General features: G+C 52.2%; 2 protein-coding genes across 2 annotated transcripts; both read left to right on the top strand.

The window, feature by feature from the left end:
- The first annotated feature begins 734 nt into the window (after positions 1–734).
- On the top strand, positions 735–10,663 carry ALAD (aminolevulinate dehydratase). The gene is made up of 12 exons (XM_055579397.1): positions 735–868; positions 5,928–6,115; positions 7,188–7,238; positions 7,689–7,785; positions 8,199–8,334; positions 8,441–8,524; positions 8,627–8,715; positions 8,923–8,978; positions 9,065–9,152; positions 9,238–9,324; positions 9,735–9,864; positions 10,511–10,663. Exons 2-12 carry the CDS (start codon positions 6,003–6,005, stop codon positions 10,567–10,569), a joined length of 990 nt encoding a protein of 329 aa, XP_055435372.1. The 5' UTR covers positions 735–868; positions 5,928–6,002; the 3' UTR covers positions 10,570–10,663.
- A 7,974-nt stretch (positions 10,664–18,637) lies between these two features.
- Positions 18,638–21,337, top strand: HDHD3 (haloacid dehalogenase like hydrolase domain containing 3). Its single transcript, XM_055579396.1, has 2 exons — positions 18,638–18,792; positions 20,305–21,337. The coding sequence occupies exon 2, from the start codon at positions 20,467–20,469 to the stop codon at positions 21,220–21,222; it is 756 nt and encodes a 251-aa protein (XP_055435371.1). The 5' UTR covers positions 18,638–18,792; positions 20,305–20,466; the 3' UTR covers positions 21,223–21,337.
- Positions 21,338–21,339: the final 2 nt, after the last annotated feature.

Raw genomic sequence — 21,339 nt, 5'->3', positions numbered from 1 at the left:
ATAATTCCTGTCTCACTTTTACAAAGGAATTCCTTTGCTACGGTATTGATCCCGATCCTTATTTCCCTCATCTGATGCTACAAGTTCACCCAAGCCCCATAAAACTCACCGGATCCCTCCTGCCCTTGAATATAATCTGCTGCACCTTGCCCACTCATCCTCAGACTTTTGGTCAAATCTCTCCTTGTACCCATGATAGACAGGTCTGATGCTATCAGACTTGAAGCCTTTCCAAAGTGCCCATGTCTTTCACATCACATCTTCCAAACGATGGCTCAGAGTAAGCCCTGAAAAATAACGCTGGAATAACTTTTCTCTGAAAACTTGGAGGGCAGCCTGCTGCTGAACTCAACAACTTTGAAATGCTCAGTACGCAAAAGTGGACTTAGTTATTGTGTTAGGCACGATGGTGTTGTTTTAATGTCCTAGACATCTAATTATTCTTTCAACAAGCAACCAGCGCCAAGTATGCGCTAGAGTGGGAAGAGAGGGCCTTTAAACAAAACCATCTTCGAAGCGGGTCCACAAGCAGCACAAAACAGCACCGCCCCCGGCCCGCAAGTGGGCTCCCTAGGCCCTTTCCCTGCACATGCGCAAATCTCAGAGAAGGGAGGGGCGGGCCCGCCAGCCCTTCGGCACACCCGATTGGCCAGGCCTGCTGACGTGTAGGCGGGGCCGCGGCCGGAGCGGACCAACCCTCAGGCAAAATGCCCGCAGGGGGCGTGGTCTGCGCTCTTCAGGGGCGGGCTGCCGGGGTGGGGGGAGTGCTGCTTCCGAAAGAGCCGCCCCGCCCCCACGTGGCCTCCTGGAGACTAAAGCGCTCGACAGCAGTGGCGGGAGTGGTGTCTCGGACTCCTTAGGGAGGCAGGTGAGTAGGGTCCGGCCTCGGGGAAATGGCGGACTTGGAGACAGGGGCTGTGGCACCAAAGTCTTGTGTCCCCAGACCCAGGTTGTGCTGTACGCCCCAAGCGCCGGCTGTGCAGCTGGGGACGGAGTCACCGTGCGACTCCTATTTGAGGCTCTTAGAGGTAGACTGTTCAGCTGCAGCGGGGTTTGGGGGCGGGGGTGGTCTCTGCGTGGCCATTGCCCTTAGAGACCCGCGTCTGGGCTCCGAGTCTCTTCTGGGGTCCTTTCCGTTGGAAAGCCCCACCGGGGCTCTCTCCTTCAGTTCAGAGCCGGAGGTGCCTCGCAGGATGCAGGAGGGCGGTGCAAACAATAACAGCCGCTCAGTGCTACGATTGCTTGTACGTTATCTGCATTGGCCCATTCCATCTTACAACAGCCCACTGAGGTCGGTTCAAGTCCTTATTTACCAGATGAGAAAACAGGTCTTACAGCTGAAAAGTGAGAGAATCAGAATTTGAACCCACATCCGCAGACTCCAAAACCCAGACGCTTAACCGTCGTGCTACCAGCTTCAGCCAGGTTCACAGTCACTGTTCTGCCTTTTCCCTCACCTACCCCCTTCTTGCAGAGCTCTCCAGGAGCCCACCTCCGTTGATAGGCTGCTTTGAAATCTATACTTAAAGTTCCAAGGGTAATGGTGGACACTGAAGAATTCTTTGCTGGAGACCTGGCTTCTAGCCCCGTTGACCCTCTGTACAATCTTGGACCAGTGTCAGCCCAGATTACCATCATTTCAGTAATGTAAGCAGCATGCTTTAAGGAACCCCCTTAACCAGTATGTTCTAGGAGTTTGGAACTGGCAGATTCTCCTTTTAGCTCCAAATAGCTAAGCCCAGATGAGACTGGGCTCTTCAAAGTCAAGTCAAGGCCTGGGTCTCCTCTTTAATCCCCATTCCAAGTCCTGGGGCAGGCTGGATTAGATATTCAGGAAATGCAGGTTGAATAAACAGGCAGCCAGGCGGATCCTTTGCAGAACTGCCTACCAACTGGGCCCTTCTGGGGCTTTGGATTTCTCAGCCCTGGGCACCTTTTACCTAGCTGGCTCTCCTGACTGTCTCCTCCCCCTGCTAGTGGCAGAGCCAGCCTTCCCTGGCAGCAGCTTGCAACCCTTTGTGCTAAGACCGTAGCCTCTGGAATCCTCAGAGGAACACAACACGGGGGCATCAGACCCAGCAGCTCTTCTCAGCTCCTCCTGGTGGTGGTTCTCTAGGGCCCAACTTAGGTTCCTCTCGGGTGGGAGAGGTTACCTTCCAAGGAAGGAGACATTTTCACAATCAGTCTGAAATTTACTTATGCCTCAGTGTCCCCTCTTCCATGAAGCCATCCATCCTTGATTCCCATAGAGACAAGTCCCTCCCACAACCCTCTACTGAAGTATCAGTATGGTGATGGTTTCTCCTGTACCATATAAACTGCTGGAAGGCAGGAACCCCCCACTTCAGATATCCTGGAAGACCCTGTGAGCCATCCAGGTTTGAGGGAATGTTCTCCCTTCTGGCTGCAGAGGGCACAGCTGTGAGGACCCTCCTGGAGGTCTAGTCGGCTCACTTCTGCTCCTGATGATAGTAAAAGTAGCAGCGGCTACATGTGTACCGTGAGGCCCCTTGTGCCAGGCACGTACCTCTTCACTATCTCTGATCTTCTCTGCAGCTTTGTAAGTTAGATAGTATCGTTCTCATTTCATAGATTATGAAGTGAAGATTCTGCAACCTTGCCCAGAGTCACACACAGACAAGACCCGGGACTGTTTGACCCTGAAACGTTGTTCTTTCTGCACTGCCTGCTACAGCCTGCCAGTCAAGCTAATGTGTTCTGAATCCCATGGTGACTTGCCCTTGTCTTTGGTGTGGTGTCACAGGATTTGAGCTGTGGCTTACAGGCTCCCTTAATTTAGGAGAAGGGCCTCTCCCAAGTTTGTGACAAGTCTTCCAGTCTTTGAGGGTCTTTTGGGAAACCAAAACTTCCATCTGGATTTGGCTCTGATACTCAGGGGGTGGTGTTCTGCTGCACAAATGTTTGTTTATTAAGCTCGTATGTAACAGGATGACTGTGTGTGGGCAGGTAACAGGGCACTTGAGCGGAAGCCAGGTCAAGCTCAGAGCGGTACATGACTTGCCGTGGCTGTCAAACAACTCCTGTCGCTTTCTGCACCCTGTTTCCACAGCAGAATGTGAGAGATTAAACAGGATTGGTGATTTCAACTCTTTTAATGTTTTCAGCACTAATACCCATTTCTCAACTTTCTCTGAAACCTAAAATTAAAAAAAAAAAAAGCAGATAAAAGTGAAACTGCCCTAGTAAGGCCTGCCCCTTACCACTCTCACCCTCCTCCCTTGCCCCCCACCCCTAAAACCCCCAGTCTTCTCTGGGTAAATTGGGACTGCACGGCCCTAGGCAGCCTGCCCTGTTGCTTCTGAAGGCATTTGTTCCTTCAGCAGCCTTCTAAATTAGATGCAGATTTGAGACCAGTGGAATGCAGTCTTGAATTCCAGAAGCCTGGGGCCAGCTGCCATTGTTGTTGTTGTTCTCTGGAAAGTAAGTTAGAATCTAGCTTCGGAATGTGATGTGAATGACGTTGAGCAAGTCACTTCACCTCTCTGAGCCTCCATCTTCTTAGCACTAAAAATTAGGACAATTTTCTGCAATTACATGAGATAATATATGTGTATAGTGTACCTAGTGCAATGCCCAGCACGTGACACACCCTCAGTATTTTTTCCTCTGATATCCTGCACCTCTCCAGCCTCAAGGCAGAGAGACTTCTGCTGAATCAAGTGTTTATCAGTAGTATGGAGTATAGTAGGCTAAACCCTGTAGTCATTGTCTGCAACAAACTCACTCACATTCTGGCTCAGTCACTAACTAGCTGTGTGGTCTTGAGCAAGAGACTTAACCTGTCTGAGCTGGGCTAATCCTTGGCAGACCTGAGAGCAAATCTTGCACAGAATCGGTGCTCAGGACTTCGTACCTTCTGAACGATCGCTCATATGGGGGTTGGGCCATCTTTGGGGAGGCCTGGCTTGCCCTGGGTCAGATGATGTGGCTGGCCCCAGGGGTGTGGCGGTGAAGTGGAACCTGTGTGGCTCCCGATAACCCCAACCCCACCAAGGAGGAGGATCAGACAAAGCTGGCCCCAGAGCTAGCTGGGAGGAAGCCAAGGGGGCCTGGGAGAACTGGGGGGCAGAGGGAGGGGAAGGTATCATCAGTGTACTGAAGGACCACCCTCCCACAACCGGCCTGGAGACTGTGCAGCTTTGGGTAAGTCCCTGCCCCTCTCTGGGCCCCTAGGTCCCATTCATACAAGGAGAGATTCGTGGCTCTTTGTTTTCCCCCCAGCTGGCTGTTAGGCATTTCCAAAAGGAAGTGTCTGAAACACAGCTCTCCACCTCCTCTCTCTGCAAGCTCGGCTCCCCACCGCCCTCTTCCTGCCTGTCACTGGCTCTGCTGTCCTCCGGGTCAAGCAAGCTAGAGCTAGAGCATCCGCCCCAAGAGACTGCCTCTTGGCCGCCTTAGGATGGCCCCTCCTTCTCACCCCTTTAGCCCCACAGCCTCTGTCCTCCTCTACTCCTAGTTGGCTGGGCTCCACTAAGGCTGCAAGAATGATCCCTAAAGCCAGGCTCTGACCAAGCCCCTCCCCCACCCCAGCTGAGAAATCTTCCCTGACCTCATCCTGGACACCCCCCACCCACCCCTAGCTCCTCTCCTCCAAACACACATCCTCAATTGCCTCTTCAGTCCTCCCAGGCATCCACACCCCATCCTCCTTCCCCACCCCGGCCCCTTCCTTCCCTTCCGGAGGGAACGTTCTCCCATTTCCCTCTACCAAGCTGAACCCACTCATCCTGCAAAACCAACTGCGAGTCCTATCTTCTTCCAACAAGCTTCTGACCTCCTGACTCACATTGGGAAAGTCCTGGCTCGTTCACAGTGGGCTCGGCCTCTCCGAGATGCACTCAGTCTGCCCAGCCTCCCACTACGGCAGTGCCAGCTGAATGAGAAACCACGTGTGCGAGTGCCCACCGTGGCCTGGCACATAGTAGGTGCTCAAGAAATACGTCTTAATGCCGCAGCTTTCTTCTGTCTTACACCTCTTTTATTTTTTTGTCTTACACCTCTTATTTGGCATTGAGCGCGTGTTGTCTTTGTACTTCGTGCAATTAAATATTTACTGCGTGGCAGAGTGCTGTGGGGGAGGCAAAAATGAACTAAGTGTGGACCCTGCCCTGCAGAAGCTCTGCCTACTGGGACGAGATAAGATAGGTCCACAGAGAACTGTTATATAAGAGAGACTGATCTGGGCGAGAGGAGACGACGCAGAGGGACAGGGAAGGAGGGACTGTCTCGTGGAGAGCCTGGTCAGATTTGGGGGTGGGGGAGTTGTGGAAAGAGGAGCACAGCCTCCTAGGGAAAGAAGATGAACCAGAAGGTGGCCAAGTGCGGCAGGTGCTTGGGGAGCAACATGAGGCTCTCTGGCTGGAAAGGACACCTGTGGCCACTCCCAGGGGTGTTTGTCTGTCTGTCGGACACTGCCATTTAATCCAGTTCACATGTGTCCTACGTGATAAGAAGTCCACGGGTCAAAGGGTTAGCAGTGCTTTTCCCTAGAGGCAGAATTACAGGACATTTTTCTCTTTCTGCTTCTCTGTACTTTTCTGAAATTGCTGCCACGCCCACGGATGTCATTCATGGAATAGACAGAGCTGAAGTGGTGGCTGGATCAAGGATTCTCAGGAATTCATGTCCAGTCCACCCCAGACTGATTCTTTGATAAAGTACAATGAAAATAAATTATTAGAGACATGTTTTTTTTTTAAAGAGAGACTGTGTAAAATACAAATCCAGACTTTATTAGATTCAGCTTGCTCTGGAAGTTTCTGAAGGCCCACTATCTTGTGTCTCCTTACCGTGATGCAGACTGGCAGGGACTGATGAACCCCAGTAGCACTGGGTCAGAGCCTGGGGGAATGTGACCACCTCCTGGTACCAAGGACCATGTCTCATGTGCCTCCCATTGCCCCCAGAGCTGAGCACACGGCAGACCCCCTGGGAGACCTCAATTCCAACCAGCTGACTCTCCTGTGCCCCCCGTGCCCACCATGCATCCTCAGTCAGTTCTGCACAGCGGCTACTTCCACCCACTGCTCCGGAACTGGCAGACAGCCGCCACCAGCCTCAGCGCCTCCAACCTCATCTACCCCATCTTTGTCACGTGAGTTCCCCAATGAGCCAGGTCTCTGATCCACAGGGGGTGGGTTGAGGGGGGTGTGTGTGTGTGAACAGAGCAGGTGTCTGTGTTGTAAGGGGTAAAGTGAACTGTCAGCTTGGAGCTCAAGGTATTGGAAGTGACCTATGGGTTTAGGACAACCATCTTTGAAAAAAAACAAACCTTGAAAAGAATACAGTCCTCCTTGTTGGAAAATAAAAATAACCTTTGCCTGTCACCCTGAGTTTATGCCATAAGACAGAAGTTGAGATCTTCTGTAGGTTGTACATGTAAAAGGTGGCGGTCATCATCATTCATGATAGCACCTGACTCTTATTGAGGGCTTAGTGTACCCCGGGTACTACTGTGCTAAGCACCTATTGCTAAGCACCTATAGATATTACCTCATTCTACCCTGACAGTATTCAGATGAGAAAAATACGGATATGATCCCTTAGAATGTCATCTCCACAAGGGCAGGAATTTCTGTCTGTTTTGTTCACTGTTGGATCACCAGCCCCAAGAACAGTACCTGACACATGATAAGTACTCAATAAATATTTGTTGAATGGGGAATTCCCTGGAGGTCCAACAGTTAGGACTTCATGCTTTCACTGCCGAGGGCCCAGGTTCATCACCCGGTTGGAGAACTAAGAGCCCACAAGCTGTGCAATGCATCCCCAATGTAAATACATACACTTGTTGAATGAGTGAATGAATCGACCCACGATACGGATCAAAGAGAATATCATGTGGTCGAGGTCACCCAGGCAGTAAGTGACTGGGCTAGAACCAAGGACCTTCTGACTCAGAGTCCACGTTCTTAGCCACTTGATTCCTTCCTGTGAGCACTGTTCTTCTAGCACAGTTGCTTGTTGTCACTGTTATTCTTGTTCCTGTTATTATTTCAGGCCCTGGGCTTGGCCAGGCAGGGGAACCAGACACTGGATCCCATCCTCCTCCCACCACCTCTGCCTCCATATCCCTTCCCAGCTTCCCAACCATCCCTCCCACTCACCCCCTCACCGCTGGCCCTTCCCACAGCTCCCAATCCATAGCCCATCCCCGGCTCTTGCAGGGATGTTCCTGATGACAAACAGCCCATCGCCAGCCTCCCAGGAGTGGCCAGGTAGGAACTGGGGTGGGGAGGGCAGGGTTGTGATGGAGGGAGCGATTTCACAGGTGGAGGCGCCAGGAAGCTGATGCAGACCCAGGAGGGAGACGATCTGGAGAGGCTGACTTCCCATCAGAAGGGTTTTCTCGGGGGCAGAGTTGCTCCAAAACAAAAGAGGCAGTCTGGTGCCTATCACCAAAGGCATCATAGCAGAGGAGAGTTGAAGTTCAGATGGGAGCTCAGTAACAGAACCTTGAAGGAGTCTTCCAAGCTGAATCCCACAGCTCTGCCACATGGGGCCTTGGTTTGCCTATCTGTCTGATGGGTGCATTCCTGCCCCACCCTGTACTGTGAAACTTGAGCCCTCCTAATGCCATCTGCAACTTGACTCTTAACAGAGGCACAGACCAGACGGGTGGGGGGACCCTTGCCTGGGCCCTGCCTCACTTCAGCCTCTGCACACAGGTACGGTGTGAACCGGCTGGAAGAGATGCTAAAACCCCTGGTGGAGGAGGGCCTGTGCTGTGTCCTGATCTTCGGTGTCCCCAGCAGAGTTCCCAAGGTGATGAGTCGGAGGAGGAGTCAGAGGAAAGGGTTGGGGGGGAGGGCACGGATAAGCTGAGGTTCCACAATGACCACACCCTCACTCCAGCCTGGTGCTGGTCCCGGGCTCTGCTACATGGGGCCTCAGCTTGCCCATCTGTCTGATGGGTGGCCTGGGGCCACCAGTGAAGGAACACAGTCGCTGCCCTGGAAACAGCAGCCATGTGGCATCAGGAAGCTAAGCAGGGCTGCAGCTCTGAATGGGCAAGTCAGGTCTCCTGTACAAAGTGGGAATAGTCTTCCCCAGGCCTCCTGGTCCAGGGGCGGTGGTGGTGATGAAGGAGTGGGCTGGCCTGCTCTGATGGCCGGCCACCGTGCCTCCCTAAGGCTTCATGTAACAGACACACCGCATTGTCCTTCCCCTGCCGCTAGGATGAGCGGGGCTCTGCAGCCGACTCCGAGGACTCCCCGGCTATCGAGGCCATCCGTCTGTTGCGCAAGAATTTCCCCAGCCTCCTGGTGGCCTGTGACGTGTGCCTGTGCCCCTATACCTCCCACGGTCACTGCGGTGAGCTCCCGCCTCCCACCAGCCCCGTTGCCACCCACAATCCTGCTGAGGTAGGGATGTGCCGAGGCCTGAGCTGTTCCCCCAAACCCAGCTGTTGGTCCTGCAGGGCTTCTGAGTGAGAACGGGTCATTCCAAGCTGAGGAGAGCCGACAGCGGCTGGCAGAGGTGGCTCTGGCCTATGCCAAGGCGGGTGAGTAAGCCCCTAGCAGGGATGAGCACCCCCAGGTCAGGGAGGCAGCAGGGTGGATAGAGGAGGATCCCAGAGTTCTGAAGGCCACCCTCTGCCCTTCAGGATGTCAGGTGGTGGCCCCGTCGGACATGATGGACGGACGCGTGGAGGCCATCAAGGAAGCTCTGATGGCACATGGATTCGGCAACAGGGTAGGGGAGGGGTGTGGGGAGGTGAGAGAGCCTGAGCCAGACCTGCCCCTGTGTCTGCTCCCCACATGGACGAAGCAAGGCCCAGAACTCCAATGGGCCTAGGACACAGGCTCTTCTTTGGACCTGGGTCCTTCCTCTTCTTGTCACTTCACCCTGGGACACGTGAAAAGGGCTGGCTGAGCCGAGACCCCTATTATCTCCCTGTAGGTATCAGTGATGAGCTATAGTGCCAAATTCGCTTCTTGTTTCTATGGGCCTTTCCGGTGAGTAGTGATGGGTGAGGGTCTGCTGTTGAATCCCTGACCTGCTAGCCCAAAGCTGGAGCCCACCTGGTGTCTCTGCTTCCCAGGGACGCGGCTCAGTCGAGCCCGGCTTTTGGAGATCGCCGCTGCTACCAGCTGCCACCCGGAGCACGAGGCCTGGCCCTCCGCGCGGTGGTGAGTGAGCCCCACCCAGCCTCCCCCCACCACCCCCCATCACCTCGCCTCCCAGGCACTGCCCACACCATACCTCATCTCTTAGGACCGGGATGTTAGGGAGGGAGCAGACTTGCTCATGGTGAAGCCAGGAACGCCCTACCTGGACATCGTACGGGAGGTAAAGAACAAGGTGAGAACAATGGTGTCGCCACCTGAGTCCAGATCAGGTCAGTCCTGGCTCCATACACCGTGTGACCTTGGGGAAGGCATTTTCTTTTTCTGGGCAACAAGGGCCAGAGTTGGGGCTGGGGAGATGAGAGTGTGTCCACAGATTCCTGGGACCTTTGATCGAGGGAATCTCAGAGTTGGAAGCAATCTGCCCAGGAACTGGAATGCTCCCCCACCTCCTGTATCCTATCCCTGCCAGGGAAACACTGTGGGCCTCTGTGCCAGGGCTCGGGGGAGCCTTTGAACAACTCAAGAGTGGGCCAGGCTGCCAGCAGCAATGACTCAGGTCTTGTGGCAGGGAGGAAGGGACACCCAGAGGCCCAACCACCCCCTGCCACTGCAACCTGCGGTCCCCCACTGCTTCCCCAACAGCACCCTGAGCTCCCCCTGGCTGTGTACCACGTTTCTGGAGAGTTCGCCATGCTGTGGCACGGGGCCCAGGCCGGGGCATTTGATCTCAAGGCTGCTGTACTAGAGGTCATGACTGCCTTCCGCAGAGCAGGTGAGCATGCAGGAGTTGGGGGTTTTGACCTGGGCCACAGGGAACTGATAGGCACCTTGCCCAAATAGGGAAATAAAGTTAGGGGGCAGCCTGGAGTCACCTGTCTGGAAACGCCAATGATCTAAACAGACAGGCTGGGGAAGGGACATGAAACTGTGGGGCAGAAGGTGAGCAATGAACCACGCAGAGCCCTCAGTTACTTTTTGATTTTGAGACCTTGGGCAAGTCACTTCTCTAACTTCAGTGTCCTTGTCTGTAGACTGGGGATAAGACAGATGGTGCATGGTCATCAAGGGGATTAAATGAGATGCTGCGTGTAATTGGCATATGCATGTCATTTCAGAAATGAGAGCTGGTTTTGTTGGTTAGGTACACGGCGTGGCGGGGGAACTCACAGCTTGCCTGTTTCCCCCACTGTGCAACTTTATACATGGGCACACTGAGGCCCAGAAAGAGAAAATGCCTTCCCCAAGGTCACACAGTGTATAGAGCTAGGACTGACCAGAACTAGACTCAGGTCTTAGGTGGTGACACCCTGGGGCTGTGCCTCTTCATAGTAGCCTTCTTCCCACCCCAGCCCTCACGTCCCAGAAGGTATTTCCCGAGCTGATGCCCTGCCCCGCTGCCTGCTTCTTTCCCCACACAGGTGCCGATGTCATCATTACCTACTACACACCTCAGCTACTGCAGTGGCTGAAGGAGTGATGGAGAAAGTGTACCAGATTCAAGAACTAGAACTTTTCCATTCCTGAGCCTTGGAGAAGTGAAAACCAAAGTAAACGATGCTTTTAGAACTGTGCACTCCTGCCCTCTTCCTGCTTATGTGCTGGCGGGTGCCTGGAAGCCCTGGGTGGTTTCTGCCAGCCTGCCAAATCTTCCCACTTGCAGCCACATCCTCACTGGCTCTCCCAGGCTTCCCAGCCCCTCCTCTGGCTCAGTCCTGAAGCTCACCTCTGCCAACCCTGCTCCTTCTCCTGGGGTTGCTTCAGCTGGAAAGCCACCAGGACTCATGGCATCAGCTCAGTGGGGTCTGGGAGAAGGGCTTGGAACATTAAGGGAGAGAGGGCAGTTGATTCTTGGACCCTAAGAAGCTCTGGAAAGCTGGAGGCCTCTGGCAACAGAGGTGGGCACACAGGCCTAGATTGACCCCCTGGGTTTAGAGTTGACATTTGCTGCAATTCCACTGGAAAGCGATCCCCACACAGGCCAGTGGTTGCCAGGCTGCCTGAGGTCTGCTGTTGTTCTCTGAGCCATAAACCTGGAGAAGAATTACTCAGTAACAAGCAGAAAAGAATTAATTCATTAACAAGCAGGAACGCTGCCGAAGGATAGAAATTCAGAAGCAAAGAGAATTCCTGACTGTTGGCGATGGCACCACCAAAAAGGCTCTTTATTGCAGAGATATTTCTTGAGAAGGTCTGCTTTGTGCCCACGCACAATACCAGGTCCTGGGGATACATAGCAGGACAGACTTCAGCTTGTCTCTGCGTGGAATCTACACAAGGGAACCAGGGTGACAGATGCCAAGAAGAAAACAGACAAATAAGGCAGTGACAGATGGTAATAGTGCTTCCAGGGAAAGAAAGGGTCTGAGACAGAATATTAGATGATGGGCCTCGCTTGAGAAGCCCTTCCTGAGATTGAGGGGCAAGGAAAGGCCTTTAACAAGAGAAGAGGGAAGCGGATGTCAGAAGCTGTGAGAATGACGGCAGAGTGTGCAGGTTCCTGCAACAGCAGGAACCCCATCATGGGAACCAGATGAGAAAGAAGGTGGATGACAGCACCGGAGGTTGGAAAGGTAGATCCCACACTTCATAGGAAGCTTAGTTTCTGTTTTGCATCTGATTGAAAGCCATCTGAAGGGTCTTAACCAGGCGTTATGTGTGTTCCAGTTTCCCCCATTCTGCTGCTATGAAAAAAAATGGAGGGGCGAGCCAGAACCAGCCTGGCTGGGAGGCTGCTGCAGATCCCAGGGAACCATGCCAGTGGCCTGGACCAGGGTGGTGGCAGTGGAGAGCAAAGGTAGCGGAATGTGCTCAGGATACATTCTGAAGACCAAATAAGCAGGCTTTGCCAGTGCTTTCCTGTTGGGGAATTGAGGCAGGGAACGAGATGCCTTCATGGGTTTCTGGCTTGAGAAACAGGTCTCTATTGGTTCTTCTAAGGGGATGCGATGTCATGTTCCCCACTCCCAAGTGAAAGTTCAGGCCCAGCTAAGGAGGGGCCAGTTTGCAAGTCCACCTGCCTGTCTGCAGAGTTACAGAGAATCCCAACTCTAGAGCCAAAGCAAGACTGTTTTGGATGTTAAAGCAGTACAACCTATTTTAAAATTTAGAAATGCCTGAGTTAGCGGCAGCTCCCCTCTGACTCCTGGCGCTCTTCCCCAGAGCTGTGGCCACCTCATTCTGTACTCAGCTTTTGGGATGTGAAGAATCACCTTGAGACTGAAAACATGAGAGATGAGCCGCTGACGGGTCTCAGAGCTTGGACCATGCCAGAACCTTGCACCACCTTCATTTCTGTGCTCCCTGGCCCTGAACTCGTTTCTGATTAGTGTGGAAGGGAACGTTCTTCAAGGCCATCCCACGCTCATCATTGCCAAGCTGAGAGGGAGCCCAGCTCTGTTCTAGGCACAAGGAGATGGGAGGCAGACACGCTCTTTAGGTACAAACCATTCTCAGAAAACAAATAACTGTGTCCCGAGCCCCCAGGAGTTAACATTGAGCAGAGGGATGATGGGGCTCCCTGAGGAGAATCAATAGGCAGGCCTGTTACCACTAATGTAGCGGCAGGTGCTGTGAAGGTCACCAGGTATGACCTGGTATGAAGGATCAGAAAACACTTCCCTGAGGTCTGACATTTAAACCTAGACCTAGAAAGCAAGCAGCCAAGCTGACACATGTTTAGGGACAATCATTCCCAGCAGAAGGGATCCTGGGGCCAAAGTGAGCTAGATGGCTGGGGGCTGGAACACAGAAAAGGTTTTTAATGGGTTTTTAAAAAATCTTTTTTATTTTCTAAATTATGAAAATATGATAACACGTTTACAGGAGACTTGGAAAATACAGTACAAAGTTAAGATTTTTAGTTGGAATTTCAGTTTATAGAAGCATTTTGACAGCACTGTGGCAAAACACAAATAAGATATGTGGCCTAGACTGAGTGGTGACTGTGGGGGTGGAGAAGAGAAGATTTAGGACTTAGGTGAGAGGTCAAGGGCCAACTTGGCTTGAGCTCCTGGGTGGCTGATAGGCAGGCCATTGACTGAGGTGAGAAAGCTTGGAAAGGGAGTCCCTAAATTTAGCGTGGGTTTGCAGTGAAGAAGCTCTGTCTGTTTATGTTTATATGACTCTCTCAAGGAGGCTCAATAAGTTTGTGGCAGAAGTAGGTCTACAAGCCCAGTCACCAACAACAGCAGAGCTGGGATTTGAAATCACATAGCCCAACTCGAAGGCCTCTACCCTTACCCACTCTGCCATACCACCTCCCAATAAACAGTAACAAAATTATAGCTCTAACACTGATGCTCTTAGTAGCTCTAGTAACCGGCACATCCAGGGGCTGAGCTGCCTTCAGGCATGTGGTGTATGTGAGTGGCGCCCTCTGGAGTCAGGACTTAGCACCTGAGGTACCGTAATTTTATCCTTGGGCTGAGAACTCGGCTCTCACAAGCAGTCAGGCTTATTATTCTCAGATTTCCAGGTATCTGGTGAGCATTAAGGGCCCCTCTCAACACAATATGATTTTCTTATTTCCCTCTCAAGACGTGCCAGCTTGGATGGTAGCTTGTCCCTTAATGCGGCATCCCGCAGACCACCACAAATAACCAACACATTCCTTCATCCTCACTTTTCATTTCACTAAGGTCCCTCAAACTACCTCAGTGGGCATACGGTTGAGGTCCCCCAAAACAACAAGCATTTAAACCAGACATTTTACAACCGACTTCCCAACTAGGGAAAGGGGAGTCCTGACCTTGCCCCGTGTGGACTCTGCCAGTTCCACACATTAGGGCCAGTCACTTGCAGCACCCCATATTCTGCCTTGTTCTGGGTGCTCTTGGTGGCAAGTGACAGATACAGTCTCTCCTGGAAGCCTGTATCCCTGCCTATCTTTCATCTGTGTTTTTCTCAGCTTGCCTTTATTCTAATATGGGTTTTTGCCACTTGACGGCAGCAAGGTCCTTGTCTATGAAAGTCACTCAGTCATGTCTGACTCTGCGATCCCATGGACTGTAGCCTGCCAGGCTCCTCTGTCCATGGAAGTCTCCAGGCAAGTATACTGGAGTGGATTGCCATGCCCTTCTCCAGGGGATCTTACCTGATCCAGGGATCGAACCTGGGTCTCCTGCACTGCAGGCAGATTCTTTACCATCTGAGCCACCAGGGAAGATGGTCCTTAATCCTTTCTATCCCAGTATTCACATAGCAGATCTCTGAAGGTCTCTTACTGGTCCTACTTGGGTCACATGACCAGCGTCAGTTTAGTCCCTGTGAACAATGGCATGGGAGATGTGGCATGGAGATGTAAGGCTGGTAGGATCTCAGAGCTTTTGCACCTGTGGTTGTCCCCTTTGCCTGGAATGCTTTTTACCTAAACTTTTTTAACGGCTGTCTCCTTTTTCATTGTTAAGATCTTGGTTTAAATGTCACGGCCTCAGAAAAGTCTGCTTTGACATCAGATTTAGTCATTCCCCAGTTACTCTGTATTAAGTCAGGATTCATGTTCAGTAATTATAACAAAAGCCAAAATAATGATAGCTTAAGATGGCATTGTGTTTCTGAGTAGTCTGGGCTATATGGTCAGCTATATGGTGTGTGTGGGGGGGGTCATGGCCCCTGCCTTGTTCTGTCATCAACACATCTTGGCTTCCATCTCATGATCACAGTTGGTGGATCCATTTCCAACCATCAGGCCCTCTTTCAGTCAGCAGAAAGAGGAGACGAGCAAGTAGAGGGCATGACACCTTCACAAGGGCACAACCCAAACGTTTCACACGTCATTTGCCCTTGTCTGAACTTAGTCCCATGGCTACACCTAGTTGTATAAGAAAGGCTGGAAAAGAGTCTGGTGGGGCAGCCCTGTGCTCAGCTAAAACTTGGAGATTCAATTACTAAGGAAGATGGAGAGATGGATATGGGGACAAATGGCCATCCCCACCACATGGAGTTTTTGTAATGACAGACACAGTGGCCAGAATATCAAAGAAGTCCTTAGAGACCATCAGGTTAAACACTAATTCAATAGATGAGAGATAGACTCAGAGAGGGGACTTGTCCAAGTTCACACAAGCCGGTGTTAGACCAAGGCTGGATCCATATCTCCTAACTCCAAGCCCACAGTGCTCAAAACTAGAGGAGGGATTGCAAGGTGTAGAGGAGCAAGATTGCGTAGGACTTTATCTTTTATGTATTGTCTTAGCTTCAAGTACATTTTTGTCTTCATGTATTATGTCTAACAAGAATATATTCATGTGTTATTCATGTAAGTGAACACTTGGCCAATATACATGAAAAAGTATTATCTTCACTACTTAACAGAGAAAATCAAATTAAAACCATAATGAGATACCACCGTATATTCATCAAAATGCCAAAAATTTAAAAAAACATAGACTGCCAATTTTTGAGAATGTGGAGCAAGTGGAACTCTCCAGCATGATTGGTACAACCATTTCAGAAAACTGGCCCCATCTACTGAAACGACATACACATACCTATGGCCTAGTGATTCTACATCTAGGGATTTACCCAACAGAAATATGTATGCATGTGACCAAAACACGTGTTCAAGGATATCCATAGAGGCCACTACCCTGGTGGTCCACTGGCTAAGACTCTGCACTCCCAACACAGGGAGTCCAAGTTTGATCCCTGGTCAGGGAGCTATATCCTACATGCCACAACTAAAGGTCACCCATGCCACAGCAAAGATCTTGAGTGCCACAACTAAGACCTGGCAAAGCCAAATAAAGGTCTCTCCTGGCAGTCCAGCGATAAGACTCCAGGCTTCCACTACAGGGGTCCCGGATTCAATCCCTGGCTGGGGAACTAGATCCCATATGCTGCTGCATGGTGTGACCAAAAAAAAACTTTAAAAAAAAACCAGCCAGTATTGTGACATGCCAGGTGTCTCCAGGAGCAATCACTAGGCCAGAATCCACACAGGGGAGATGAAAGAATGAAACCATCTAGGAATTCCTGTCATCTGCCTTAGGGAGGCAACTGTATCAATGACATGGACCTATTTTTGAACTGGGTAATTTAAAAAAAAAAATTTATTTCAAAATGGCAGGACTTATCATTGGCTTTCCTGTGACTCTCAAGGCTGCCTTCTCTGCTGAAAAACTTACCCGAGTCAAGCTCTCCCTTGCCGGCCAAGGTCTGTGACTCTGAACTTTGTATTTCCTCCCAGGCCTGAGACCGGTGAGGGTGAGGCAGTTCTGAATACAATCAACAGAGCAGCCTTGGAATACAGAGGGATGTTTTGTTTGAAAACAAAACAAAAAACAAAAGAAGTGGAGGGAAGAAAGGAATAAAATCGCATGCATGTTTGTGTGCTCCTAGAAAATGGTCTATTAGCATAAAAACCCAAACTGCAGCAATCCCTGGGAAGTGGTTGGACAATGGAGAGGCCATTGCTCTTGCTCAGCTGTACTTATCCTTAATCTTCGCTTGGTTGCCCTTCAGATCTTTGCTCCCCGCCTAACTGGTACATCCAAAGAAGTCCCCTGTCACTGTTCATGAAACCACTGTTTTCTACCTCCCTAGCTCTTACCACCTGTGAGATCTTGTTTATTTACTTGATTTTTTTCTGCCTGCCCCTGTTCCTTGAAGGCAGAAACCCTGTCTTGTTTCTCATTGTATATATCCTCAGTGAAGAACAGGGTGTCAGACATAGAGCAGATAAGGTCAGCACAAAGTTAGTGCCCTCAATAAGCAGTTGGTGAATGAATGAGGTTGGGCTGTTGCTTTGTATTTTCAAAGATTTTTGAGATGAGCATGACTACTTTTGAAGTAGGAGATAGATAGGCTCCTGGGCCCAACAGCTGATGTTCGTCAAGTGGAATGACACTGAAATTTTATCCTCAGCCAGATGAGAACAATGCCTGATTCCCTTCATCCACCAAAATGGAAGAAAAGAACTAGCAGTGGGGAATTTGTTAAACAGAAATGGAAAAGTGGGGTTTTTTTTTACTGCTAACAACCAAGGGAAATAAAGGAATGAGTAAACGGCTATAAAACCCCCAAGAATAGGCCTGGAAGAGTCCAGTGGTTCTAGTTTTACTCGAGCTGTTTCTAGTGCACACAACTAGACTTCCTTCACAAATTTAATTCCTTAATCACTCTCTGACTATCTGTGAATTCTATCCTGCACCTGGCATTCTTTTCCCCTACACACCCTTGTAACTCCCTTGGCATTCTTCATTTCAAAAAGGTTACCAGCCAATAACCTCTTTGACGACCAGACTCAAATGTTATGGCCATTTTAAAACTTTGCAGACAAGAGAATGCAAGATTGTCACTGCCTTGAACCGTATCACATACCCGTGAGCAAAGCCTAGACTATAAGACCTCTCCCTTTTCCCCAGGGAAGGGGAAACATTATCTGAGGCATTAGCCTGCTGCATGCCCTCTGCCTGGCAAAGAAATAAAGCTATGCTTTCTCTTTCCTGCCAAACTGTCTCTGTATTTCTATTAGGCATCACTGCGGTGCACAGACACCTAAGATTTTGACTTCTTTTTTCATCAAAGAAAAAAAAAATCAGGTTTCTACAGAGGACTCTACCCTCAGCAAATTGTCTTGGGTTAAGACAAGTTTTCAACAGAAAGCAATTCTCTCCGAGTACCTATTGGGGACTCAAGACCACAGAGGGGCAGCGCCTTGGCCAAGTTTACCCAGCACTCTCCAGGCCAGACCAGGACAGAAATCCCCTCCTCCCAATCAGCCTGGGCACCTGGGGGGAGGGGGGCTCCGAAACCAAGGCAGGCGGAGAAGGAACTTCGGTGGGGGGGTGGGGGTGGAGCGGAATGAGCGGGGAGAGCACAGAGTGTAAATGAGAGGGACCGTGAGGCCGACTGGGCTAGGATGGGGAGGCCAGGAGCACGCAGGGAGGGCCTAAAGCGATCAAGCTGATTGGTGCGGTGCGGGACCTGGAACCGAGAGGGTGTGGGGCCTTACGAAGGGGCAGAGAAGGTCATGGAAGGGAAGAGGAGGGCAGCGAAGGGTGGTGAGGGCTGGTGACTAGAGCGCCGTATACAGTGAGGTGAAGGTGCCGCCGGAACGAGCGGAGAAGCAGCAGAGGGGAAGCGGTGTGGGCGGGGAGAGGCGGAGGGACGTGGCGGGGACAGGCGGAGGGGCGGGGACAGGCGGAGGGGCGGGGACAGGCGGAGGGGCGGGGACAGGCGGAGGGGCGGGGACAGGCGGAGGGGCGGGGACAGGCGGAGGGGCGGGGACAGGCGGAGGGGCGGGGACAGGCGGAGGGGCGGGGCGGAGAGGCGTAAGAAGAGGAGGAGGCGGGGCGGGGAGAAGTGGAGGAGGCGGGGCGAAGAGGCGGTGGAGGGAGAGGATGTGGGGCGGAGAGAGGCGGGAGGGCGGGGCGGTGAGGCGGGGGCAGAGGGCCGGAAGAAGCGGAGGAGGCCGGGCGGAGACAGGCGGCGGAGGCGGAGGAGGCGGGGAGACATGGTGAGGAGAAGAGAGGAGGAGGAAGCGGAGGAGGCGGGGCGTAGGAGGCGGAGGGGCCGAGGAGGCGGAGGGGGCGGAGGGGGCGGAGGAGGCAGAGGGGGCGGAATGGGGAGAGACTGAGGAGCAGGAGGAGGTCTAGGATTCGCCAGAAAAGGGGCGCCGCCGAGCGTCTGCGGCTTCTCTCTTCTCCCTAGCGGCTGTGCGGCTGCAGCTTCCTTCCTGACCTACTTCCCCGTGAGGCAGGTAGGTCGTGGGCCCGGGGACTGGCGCCACAGGTTCCGCTGCATACGTCAGGCGTAGATAGGTCGCCCTAGGGCAGGCTACCTGGAATTTGCCGCCACCGAGTCCTGGAAATGGGAAGGGAGGTGAGCAATTTAGGCCGGCAGCCAGAAGCCCCAACGCCGGCTTCCAGAAATGGAAAATGCTGTGCCAGTGGTTCCCTGCCTGACTCTGGACGAGTTCTCGACCCTCTCTGGGCCTTCATCTACCCACCTGCCACGTGGGAGTATCTTTGGACGGGTCTCCCTAAGTTCCAGACTGAAATTTCGTTGCCAGACTTCCTTTAAGGGTTGTCCCCAGATTCACCAGCCTGGTCTGTCCCTCAGCAACGACTTAGCTGCACTTTGAACTCTGGCCCCTTAGGTTTCTACTGAACAGGTTGGGTGTCTGGAATCGGCTCTGGGCAAGAAGCTGCCTCCAGCCTATAGATTTTAGGCTGAGAAATTTGTTTTCTGTGCACTGAGTCAGGAACCTGTCACTGGCTCTCCACCCAGGCAGGCGTTATATCTGGGGCTCAGGGAGGTTTTAAGACGGGCAGGACCAGGCTGCTCTATCCTGTCTTTGCCCTGAGCTGTAGAGGTTCACCAAAATCAGATTCTTGAATACTCCAAGTACGTCTAAGCAGTGGAAGGAAGTACTGACCAGAGGATCTGGAGGTTTGGATTCTAGTCCTGGCAGTGCTGCTGACTGGCTGCGACCTTAGGCAAGTATCTATCCCTCTCTGGCTCAGTCTTTCCCCTTGACTAAGGGGTTGATCAGATGGTTTGCTAAGACTCTACTGTTTTTCACATTCCCAACAATAGTAATAGCAGTCAAAATAATTGTTACCTTATCTTGACCTACAAGGCCCTGGGCTTCCCTGGAGGCTCCGATGGTAAAGAATCTGCCTGCAATGCAGGAGACCTGGGTTTCATCCCTGGGTTGGGAAGATCCCCTGGAGGAGGGCATGGTAACCCACTCCACTATTCTTGCCTGGAGAATCCCCATGGACAGAGGAGCCTGGCAGGCTACAGTCCATGGGGTCTCAAAGAGTTGGACACAACTGAACGACTATGCACAACACAGCACATTTGCTGATTCGGCCTTCTCAAATTGCCAGTGAAACTACACTTGCTTAGGAATTTCCCCACAAACAAAGTCTAAATCAGGTTTCTGGATTGATATCCTCATGGTACCTGCTGCCTTCCTTCTTTGTCTGATAGCTGTATCCCCTGTTCTTTAATGCCTGTGAATGTCACGAGGGCTACAAGTCTGTCCCTTTCCTAGCATATAGCACATAATAGGTGGAAGGAACAGAGAAATCTTATTTGGTGCAGTAGTCATGTGAGGTTGAGTCACTCTGCTCTCCTTACACATGAGGAGACAGCATCAGAGACACTCCGGCTCTCACAGTGAGTTGGCAGCATCAGAATTTGAACCTATTCTGTCTCTGACTCCAAAGCCTGAACTTCCACCTCACTTGCCCTCTCATTCCAGGATTTTCTGCTGTGAAGCCATTACCTAAGTGCCAGCAGATCTAACCCACGAAGCCTGGAAAGAGAAGACCATCAGGTTGGGTGAGGGTGGTCTTGTCTAGCTCAACCTGGGACCTGAGGAAGGGGCTGACCTAGGGTGGACTGGCCACCCTCCTGCAGACCCATGGCACATCGGCTACAGTTACGACTGCTGACGTGGGACGTGAAGGACACGCTGCTCAGGCTCCGCCACCCCGTGGGAGTGGAATATGCCACTAAGGCCCGGGCCCATGGGCTGGAGGTGGAAGCCACAGCCCTGGGACAGGCCTTCAAGCAGGCGTACAAGGCTCAGAGCCAGAGCTTCCCCAACTATGGCCTGAGCCACGGCCTCACCTCCCGCCAGTGGTGGCTGGATTTGGTCCAGCAGACCTTCCACCAGGCTGGTGTTCGGGATGCCCAGGCTGTGGCCCCCATCGCTGAGCAGCTGTACAAGGACTTCAGCAGTCCTAGCACCTGGCAGGTGTTGGAGGGGGCTGAGGCCACCCTTAGGGGGTGCCGAAAACGAGGCCTGAAGCTGGCAGTGGTCTCCAACTTTGACCGACGACTAGAGGACATCCTGGAAGGTGTTGGCCTGCGGGAACACTTCGACTTTGTGCTGACCTCTGAGGCTGCCGGCTGGCCCAAGCCCGACCCCCGTATTTTCCATGAGGCCTTGCACCTTGCTAAGGTGGAACCAGCGGTGGGAGCCCATATTGGGGACAGTTACCAATGTGATTACAAGGGAGCACGGGCTGTAGGCATGCACAGCTTCCTGGTGGCTGGCCCCGAGCCTTTGGACCCTGCGGTAAAGGATTCTGTACCCCAGGAACACTTTCTCCCCTCACTGTCCCATCTCCTGCCTGCCCTTGACTACCTGGAGGGATCCCTGGCAAGGCATTGAGTCTGGTGAGGGAAGTGGCTGGGGCCAACAAACACTGGAGACAGGGAGCCCTTTTCTTCCCAAGATCTGGCCTTTGCCCCTCCCCCTGCAGCCTCAATAACACGTTCTGACTACAAA

This window comes from Bubalus kerabau, chromosome 4 (genome assembly GCF_029407905.1).
Source record: "Bubalus kerabau isolate K-KA32 ecotype Philippines breed swamp buffalo chromosome 4, PCC_UOA_SB_1v2, whole genome shotgun sequence".
Classification (NCBI taxonomy): domain Eukaryota; kingdom Metazoa; phylum Chordata; class Mammalia; order Artiodactyla; family Bovidae; genus Bubalus; species Bubalus kerabau.
Note: the sequence above shows the minus strand (reverse complement) of the source record. Positions and strands in the feature narration are given on the sequence as shown.

Excerpts from the sequence above, each read along its gene's own strand:
- ALAD (XM_055579397.1), top strand. The coding sequence starts at position 6,003 with ATGCATCCTCAGTCAGTTCTGCACAGCGGCTACTTCCACCCACTGCTC. Across the intron at positions 7,786-8,198 it reads TCCCCAGCAGAGTTCCCAAG|GATGAGCGGGGCTCTGCAGC; the intron begins GTGATGAGTCGG and ends CCCTGCCGCTAG. Across the intron at positions 8,979-9,064 it reads TGTTTCTATGGGCCTTTCCG|GGACGCGGCTCAGTCGAGCC; the intron begins GTGAGTAGTGAT and ends TCTGCTTCCCAG.
- HDHD3 (XM_055579396.1), top strand. The coding sequence starts at position 20,467 with ATGGCACATCGGCTACAGTTACGACTGCTGACGTGGGACGTGAAGGAC.